General features: G+C 40.4%; 1 protein-coding gene across 1 annotated transcript in view; it reads right to left on the reverse strand.

Moving 5' to 3' along the window:
- Positions 1-6,857, reverse strand: part of rspo2 (R-spondin 2) — an 82,859-nt gene extending 76,002 nt beyond the window's left edge. The window contains exon 1 of the mRNA XM_015404422.1: positions 5,940-6,857. Coding sequence (XP_015259908.1) covers positions 5,940-6,039 — 100 coding nt within the window. The 5' untranslated portion in view covers positions 6,040-6,857. The remainder of the gene's footprint in view (positions 1-5,939) is intronic.
- Positions 6,858-9,491: the final 2,634 nt, after the last annotated feature.

The following is a 9,491-nucleotide window of genomic DNA, read 5'->3' on the forward strand; positions in this document are numbered from 1 at the left end:
TGATCTGCGAGTGAAACCTTGAAAGCTCGCGAGATCAGGATGTCTCACGAGGCTAGTGTTGGAGGGAGTGCACCACAAATCGTCTACTTGAAAGGATACTGAAAAAGAAGTAACCGGCCAATATTAAAATGGTGAAAAACACAAAAATATTACAGTGAACAACATTATACTGTTTCCAACACCGCTTCACTTTTTGTCAGGTTGTCACTCTAACCGAAAGTAATGGATGTCACAGGATTTTGTACCCCGAGATCTTATAACATTAACATTTTACAATATTTCAAGGGAAGTCTGTCTCACAAAGTGGGATCCAGCTGCTGATTGAGTCCCAGATGTTGTTACGGAGGTGAATGATTCAAAGAAAATCTGGATGGATGTTTCCAACTCTTGTTTGAAGAGTAGTAGTATAGTAATATTATAGTAGTAGGTATGGTTGAGGATTTTTGCGAATTTTTGAAAAGGCTTGTCCTCTCTACTTTGAAAAAAAAAGCACATGCGCAAATGCTGTACCCGCTCCAGAGAGAACACGCCTATTTAACGCGTGCGAGAGCCCATTTCTCCTTGTGCATTCTTTGTTTAAAAGTTGCTGTTTGCATCACTTATACAAGTTTACTTTCCAAAATAGCATGTAGGACAGCCTTTCGTAAACATACCCACGGGAGGACCACTTATTTTGATGATACACACAGAAAAGGAACATCCTCCAGTCTGGATGACTTTTGTTTCTATGGTGATTGAAACAAGATATCTGAATGCCCTCTGAAAGTACGGCAAATGGTTAGCAGTTCCAAATAGTGCTGAGGTAAGCATTTTTTGTTTTTAATTTTGTGGTGTTAGTAGCCTTTAAGTGACAGTGAACAGAGGGGAAAGGGTGAAGACAGGTAGCGAAGGTCTACTGATCGGGATTTGAACAAGGGACGGCGGCTGGCATCAATACTTGGATAGCGTACTCTAACCCAGCCGCATCTTTAACATCGGTGTGCATGCATCCTATGCTGAAGGAATTTTTATAAATTATTTAGCAACAAATCGTTATAACTAAACAAAGACAAAAAAACAAAAAAGTTGCAAAGGCCAAAGATGAACATTACACTTTTTGTACACTAGGGGTATTCAAAGTTTACCAGGCAGTATCCAGATATGTGTAGAACTGAGTCGAGTTCTACGTTATTAATCTGGGATGGCTGCGGTTCAGTCTGTCCGTGAAAAGGAGGGATGCCTGTTTAGAACAATACTTCGAGCTGATTGGGTGACGTGCCAGCTAGTACCCGCCTTCCATAATACGCTTTCAGCAAATCGTAGCAGCGAATCTTGACGTTTTGTAAGCAGATAAATCAACTTTTTTCCAATTCCTGTCAGAAGAAAAGCACAGACATCTTTCCCATCTACAAATGCACAAAGTGCTTTTCTTTGCTCCTATTTTAAACGAGAAATTGTCGCTATTTTAGCTAAAACTGAGTTAATTGCAGTATCGACCGGTGAGTCCTCCAGCGTACCCATGTTTGTAATGCCCCAACAAGGCCCTTCTGACTGTCGTCATTCCTACACGTTTCCCCCCCAAAAAAACACTGCTGGCATGCCATCGGTCCGACTCGCTGGTGGTTTGGAGACTGACCGTTTAGCGGGAGTCTTTCAAGATGGATTTGTTGTGAGACTAAAAACTGATCTTGTGACAATCCAGTTTGCAGCGTAAGGTTACGCCAAAGTTGGTCCCCAAGGGTTGCTGTCCTGCGGGTTTTAGAAGTTCCCTGCTTTATCCTATTTGATATACAAGCATTGCTGATTAACATACGCTGCTGAACTGCAATCATCTAAATAATGTTTAAAGCAGAAAAAACTCTGGAATCTACAGTATTCAGATGTCAATTAACCTTGTTCTTTAAACTCAGCTTTGGAGTCTGTAAAACCTAAAAAAAAATAAAAACAAACGCATATGTAGTTTTTTTCCCCAAAAAATCTTATAAAATCTTTATTCATTAACTCAATATTACGTTTGAATCACCTCATCCTAAAGTCCTTTACATGTGCTTCGAGATATCGACTAAATAATCATTGGTTTCTGCATAATGAGCCACCTGATGAAAGGATCTCTGTGGTTTAAAGATTCATACTGATAGATAGCTCCAACATCTGAGGGAAAATTATTTGGATTTATGCTGAACAAACCACCTATTGTGGTACGATATTCAATTCTTAATGACTGCATTAATGACTAAGCATTATAGCAGCTTAGCGAAGGCAAATAGCTACTTTTTAGTAGCTATTTACTAATTCATTTAGATAGCCAATGTCTCAGATTGTTTTATTATATTAAATGTATATTTTATTGGAAATGTTTGTAGATATAATTCTCATATTTTGAGCTTTATTTTTGTTTTGTTTGAGATCATTCCAATAATTATTTAAAAAGTCTCTCATAAAAAATCTAGAATAGTACTATAAACTGCTGCTCTGCATATTTGCATTACTCCAATAGCCTTTCTTTTTTGTTTCATATTCAAGTCGCTTCGCCAAAATCAGATCACTAAGAGTCGAAAATTGGAAATGTTTTTGCTTTTCTCAGTAAGGATTTGTAAGCTTCTAATTGAAAACAACTTTCTCCCATACCTTCTTTTTTTTTGCATCAAAAAGCACCACACACAGCCCGATAAGCTGTCGTGTCTATTTTGGCTCAATCCCTCAACCCCTGGTTTCATCCCGTCTCTTTTGTCCTTTACAAACCTCTGGAAACGCAGCAGAGTAACAGATTACACAGCTGAATATGATCTGTAAACACACCAGAGTCTGCTATGGTTTCCTTGTAGGCATGTAAGGGTTAACTCTTTCACATGGCAACTTTTTTTATCACACATGACTGCTGCTGTTACCTATTCATAACCTGTTTAAACCTCTTAGGGCCCCGCTGTGTTCCTCTGTTCCTTCAGGCAGGGCGGCCTGGTACTCAGCCTGATTTTATGTAGTCAGCAGGTGGCATCATTAGCCTGAGAATAAAAATGAAAAGTAATCCCCCTGTGTCTTGCTATGATATCATAGTAAGGCTCATTGGCATCGCTTTCCTGTTTCTAGTGGGCAGGATAAGAGCTTAGGAGGTGTAAATTTAATATGTTTCGTCATCTGGTTTACATTTAAAAAAGATGAATGTGTATGGTAACCGCAGCCAAATGGGTTGTTGGGTCATGCCATGCAATGTGTGTGTGTGAGAGAAAGACAACGACAGCCAAGAAACCACAGAAAGATCCCAATCTTGTCTGCTCTGAAGTCATACACGGTCTATTTTACGCCTCGACCTCCCCCCTCCCGCCTAATTATGCTGGCATCTCTATCCCTTACACCCCAGAGTAGTGTGGCGACACGAGGAAAGCATCACTGGCAAAACGCTCTCCTCCATGCAAATGAAAGAAGACATTTGATAAGTTTTGCAGGATGTAATTTGCAAACTTGAGACAGTCAAGCCTGGGGAGAGGAGTGTGCCCATCCTGAGTGCGAGGCGTGCTGCATCGGTTCACCGTGCACAACACAAATCCTGCATATGAAGAAGACCTTAGAGGCTGAACATTGAAGCATTTCTAAACAATGGCCTTTTAGACACAGCTGTTCCCGGCATTAAGTAGCTCCATATTACCCCTGCTGCACACTGCCAATCAACCGGCTTAAAGAGATCTACTACACCCTCCCTTTTCTTTCACACTTTTACTTGAATTGATTAATGTTCTAGACGACATCGTTTTAACCAAAAGGATTCCAAAAAGTTAAAAAAACAAGTCCCTGGACTTGGTTTCCAAGTTTGAAGACTTGGAAACTTAATAGCTTGGAAACAAAGTCGAGTGCATTGTTTTGTTTTGTTTTTTTACTTTTTTTAGAACGACTATGACCTGGAGGACGGAGAATCTTCACCAGCAACCAAAATGATGTCATCATTGCCGGAATATTTGCTTTTATTTTATGTTGGGAATAAAAGTAATTCAATGTCAAACATGAAACTTTATCTTTAAAATAATGGAGGTCATCATACGGTGATGAGATAGCTGCATAGACCTATATAGATAGAGCACCAACACACTCTGCCTCTTTTTGCTGCACACTGTTGGTCTGCTGGCTTAAACAACACTCCTACCTTTCAAGATTCTGTTGAAACATCTCAATTTAAATAACCGTCCCCCTTTCTGTTATAGTATTCTGTAATGAGGTCGGAGGTCACACTAGGTCCCTGCTTTGACTAAAGTTACACATCTGGGTTGTATTTCTGTGGACTTTGCTCCTTAAAGCCCCCTGCTGGCCCGGGTGTCCCACAAGAACTTCCAAAAGGACCAGTTGAACAGGAGCTAACACTCAACATTCAATAGATCTGTTGTTTTTGAGTTTCTTTTATTCAGGTTGCCTGTGTTTTAACCAGCAATAAGTTTATTTCGTTTTTTTTATTGAGCAACAACATGAAACGGTTCTGTAAATAAATGTTGTACCATAAATTCAAGGTTGGCCAGGGTGTATTTTTCATTTATCCAAGAAAAAAATACTTATACATTAAAGCAACACATTTGGTGTAATCAAAGTTATTTAAAGTCAGGCTTGAATTGGGCTTTTGATCAACACCAACAAAAATTCATCACATTTAGTAAATAGTAGGTTAGTTTTCTTCACTGGAGAGACCTTCTGCTTGGCCTGACTGGTGAATTGACAAGTGTAGCATCCCTTTTTTTTCTAAGATTGCTGCTCTCAAAGTAAAGCTCTTGAGGTCAACTGTGAAAGTTAACCTCTTGATCTCATCCCTACTCCTTCCATCTGCCCTTTACTTCACACACCCCACGCAGATAGACTCTCCAAATCATAAATAGGCTTGACCATAAACTGTTTTTCGTTTGGTTTCTTTCTGAACAGCTCTTTGGAGAAAAGAAAAGCGGATCGGACCGTGACACGGCGTCTCCTGCACGCCAGATCACACAGCGCACAGAGAAAGAAACACACAGAAGAGCTGAGAACCGCATGTGTGCCAGTACCCCGCAGTGATTGCCCTGATTATTTGCAGATGGGCAGCGGAGGGCTCGCAGAGTGTGGAGGTTCCCCCCTGGCACGAAGCGCATATGATTAAATTGGTGATTGTCTCAATATTTGCAGGTCCCCTCCTCCTCCCCTGTCCGGTCACTTTACCTCTGTCCCAAATCTGTATGCTTCCCTGATCCCGGTGATGGGTTATGTCACGGACATGAGTTTGGGGAGGGGGCCAGTTTTCCTAATCCGACTGTCTCCTCATTCATTCAGAGTAAAGACTGGTGTTTACAGAGGGGCTGATCCCCCAGGCTCGACTCCAGCGCCTCCGCTGAGCGATTGTTATGCAGGTTTTCGACCAACTGTTCAAAGTGGTTATGAGATCAATTAAAAGCAGCTTAGGAGGAAAGCTGGATGGGAGATGCGCAATTCATAAACCTTGGATTTTGGATTCTATAGCCTCTCCAAACCATTTTGGATACATCCGATCGACACATTTAACGTTTTATATGGAAATTACGAAACCAAACCATATATTGATCAAATAAATTAAGCCAGCGGTGTGTTTTTTAATTGCTCAATTAAAGACTGAACATGGTTTCTTTATTTTGGAGAACGCGCGTAAACCTGCGCGCAATTTTACGCACCATTAATTGGCTCAAACATTGTAAAGCGACGTGAAAAAGTCAACGTTTGACAACACAAACAAAAAAAATAGATTATTAACGAGATGCTAGAAGCCTGGAACTTTACATTCGTTTTCCAAGAGGGAGAAATTCTGGAGAGTTCTGGATCGGGAGTTCTCCTCTGACATTTTGGATTGGTTTTCCTTCCGCTGGCGCACCGCTCAGGAGAACCTCCATCTGACAGAAATTGTCTTTTTTACACGGACAATCTATTGGGTGTCACTCTATTCTATATAGATCTAAAACACAAAGATTTGAACTCCATATTACCTCTCTTGTTTCTCCTCCAGCGGTGCGACGGCGCCTGACAGTTGCTGTACTCCATACAGTTCAAGACGATCAGGGCAAATGAGAATAGTCGAAACTGCATCTGGACGGCGGTCTGGTTTGCTTGGATTCCAATAAAGAAAAAGAAGAAGAAAAAAAAAGCCCAACAGCCTGGCTTAAAAGAAGTTCTCTGACTTTGCTTTTGTCCAATTTCTCCAGTTTCCTTTATCTGATCCTTAATGTGTCAAACGTCAGATAAGACGCGATACGGTATCACGTCCTCGGGTGGAAGCATCTTTAAAAAGCGCGCTGATGGTTCTCCTGTTAATAGTTAAGAGGGGAAAAAAGTGTCCGTGCTTGAGAAGAAAACAAAGGTGTGATAAGAATAACGAAATCAACACCTTCCTGTGATCGTAAAAGAAGAAAGAAGAGATTCTTCTGTGTGGTAATGTCCAGATTTCCCCCCCTTTTTTTTCAACACTTGAGCAGGAAACGGTGCGTAAAAGCAGCCAGAATCAGCTCTAGGTCACTTCTCCAGAAAAGATGAAGTGTAATCCCGCTTCTATGTTCCGTCTGAGTGCAAGTGCGGCTCAGCAGTATGCAGCATCCCTCTCTCTGAGTGACTGGGAAGATCTGGCGTCTTGAGAGTGGAGGTCCGAGAAGGAGGGATGAAAAAAAAAGTGGTGAATGGGAGGGGAAGGTTGCTTTTTTTTTTTTCTTGCAGTTCTCTTTATGTCTTAGACTCGCTTTAACCTGGACTTTTCACTCTCTATCAGTCTGCTCTGATCGCGGCGTGCAGCTACCCTTTAAACTCTACTGGAGTTGGAGTGTGCGTCTTGCGCGCAGCTGGCTGAATGGTCTGGATGCTCTCAGCCGGTTTCCTCATATAGCGGCGCGTCGCTTGTCACGTGCGGAAATTTCCAGCTCCCAGCCACTTATTTGAGATCTTGAGAAGGGTATTCTGCTCATCAAGCCCCTCCGTTACCCCTCCACCCCCCAAAAAACCACCCACACAACCACCCTCCCATCCAGCCCAGCCACACTTGGCCGATCCGAGGCTGCCTCAGGGTCCTAGTGAGCATGAAAAGTTGGAAGACAATTAAGGAGGGAAAAAGTTCACGTGTTATTTTGGGTTTATTTCATTTCTGCTGGCTGCAGATTGTTGCCCCCCTTTGGATGTGTGTATGAAAACCCATGCAGAAGCAGCACAAGATTTTAAAGGGGCCCTAAGTAGAGTGTGATTTAGGGGGCCAACTTCCAAAGATTATTTTGAAAGTTATGCCTGTTAGTTTGTTAATAATAATAAAAGAAATCCCAAAAGCAGTACCAGGCTATCAGCTTTTAAGGCTGAACCCCATTTAAGCTGATTTAGGATACATACATACAATGTGCATCTCCACTGGATGCAAAAATATATGCAGAAATTCACTTTACTCAACTAGTTACTCAACTAATACTATAATAATCTGTAATCTGCTAGCATTTTATAGTCGTTTGGAAGTGACGCTGTATTCAGGTAACCATATTTGGTCTGCATTAAACAAACCAGGGTTAATTTCTCTCTTTGTTCCAGTCATTTTGTCCAGGTTTGATAGAAATCTTTGAGGTGGTTTTGTACATTTCCAAACATCATCTGGTTCGGTTTGATCCTAATGTGAATAATGTCTCTCAATTCAATCCAACAATGAGAAACATGCATCTATATTGACTTAAGCTTTTGGGGATAGTGACTCTCGTATGCAATCCCTGATCCGCCATCTTTTGTTTAACCGCACTGCTGCAGAGAGCATCGTCTCCTTCGGCTTGCAGGTGGCATTATCCGACGCCGTTCTAAGATTACAGATAAAATGTCGCAAAACGTGTTGAATTAGCAGCTCTTAAAGCAGTGACTTTGCAGCTTTAGCAATTGCAAAAACATACAGGTCAAAGCTGCTGAACGTAGGACTCTAATGAACGTTTTCTTTCCATTTCCAGGTCTGTACTGCTCTGTCCTGCATTGGTCACTTTTGTCCAGTGGCTGCAAGGCTTGTCAGAGTTGTGCCTTAGTTTACAAATGATACTTTACTTATAAACAGTGAAAGCAGACTTCCCCAAAGAAGAAAGTTCTACCTTAGATCCAGATGAAAGAAGTGACACAAGGACTTTCCTGTTAATACACCCTTTGACTCACGATCAGCCGATCGAGCAGAACCAAATGCCTGCAGCATCCATTAGCTCAAATCTAATGCAGTCAGACTTTATTTGGATGAAGAAAAGTGGCTATGTTACTAATAGCTTCCTTATAAAGTGTAAATGTGTAATATCGACTAAAATAGCGCTGTCTTCCACAGGCATGGACATTTTTACTCAGAGAGGGTTGAAAATGCTAGAAGGCAGGCAGGCAATCAGTCTGACTTAGTGTTAGTCTTTCCTCACTCCATTTTTTTAAGGATTCCCAGTGATGTTTTACACCGTTTTCCAACAACTAAAGGAACTATTACTGGTAATAAAGTAAAAAAAAAACTTAGTTTTAAAACATTCAAACTCTTCATTTAAAGTCTCAAACTCCTCAAAGGCCTGTGTCCTGCAAGTTTCAGCATCAACACACCTGACTCAAATATATTCTCTATATTAGATCTCTGCAGAGCTGGACTGCATGGAACGGATCTCAAGGAAGCCACCCTTAGTGGGGGCTCCGTGTGGACGGTCTAACCCTGTGGAAGATGCCAGGAAGAGCTGCAGTACAGATGTGCTGTAAAAGTGCAGACTTTGGATCCTGTTTCCTGACTTTCATGTAATTGCAAATTCTGTTTAAACAGTTAATCAACAGTTATAATAAATGATTTTGAAAGAATGACTAAAAAACTAAATATTTTTTTATCAATTTAACCATATTAGATCTAAGGAAAACAAAGTAAGTTATTTAGATAAATTCAGACATTCAAGACTGACCAACATATGCCTCATGTCTTCCTTTACAGTTTGAATCCACCAACACAAACAACAAAAACTGTTAACTTAAGATTTGCTTTTGTGTTTAAAGTCCATTTCATTTATTGTGGATTTTATACAACTATAAGTTTGTCTCTTTACTATTGTGACAGCATTACTAATTGCTTCAAAGCAGCGATATTGAGCTGTTACTCCTCTGATGGTTCATTTGGACTTCGTCTTCAGGATCAAACTGATACAGACTTCGTCTACATGTTGATATGCATGTGTTTTTTTCCCCAAAATTTAGGGATTGGACTCTTCTGGAGATGAAAATCAACAGGTTGGATCAGGAAGTCCTTTTATAAAAACTAAGTAAAGGAATAATCTTAATAACACCTTTGATATAAAATCTTGAAGAAACGACTGAAAGATAAAAAAAAATTATGGTCTTCAATTTTGTTTGTTTTGCCATAAGTAGAGCCTGCATAGGGGTATTTATAGGATAGCTTTAATTTGAAAAACACTCCCTTAAATTAATATATATTTTAACAATAAATATTTATTCCTTATTAATAAGACGTTTCTAATAGAAGTTTGACAAAAGTCGCTGAATGCCCTCCTCTTTTCGGACATTTCTTCACC

Source organism: Cyprinodon variegatus, unplaced genomic scaffold (assembly GCF_000732505.1).
Source record: "Cyprinodon variegatus isolate N-32 unplaced genomic scaffold, C_variegatus-1.0 Scaffold1735, whole genome shotgun sequence".
Classification (NCBI taxonomy): Eukaryota; Metazoa; Chordata; class Actinopteri; order Cyprinodontiformes; family Cyprinodontidae; genus Cyprinodon; species Cyprinodon variegatus.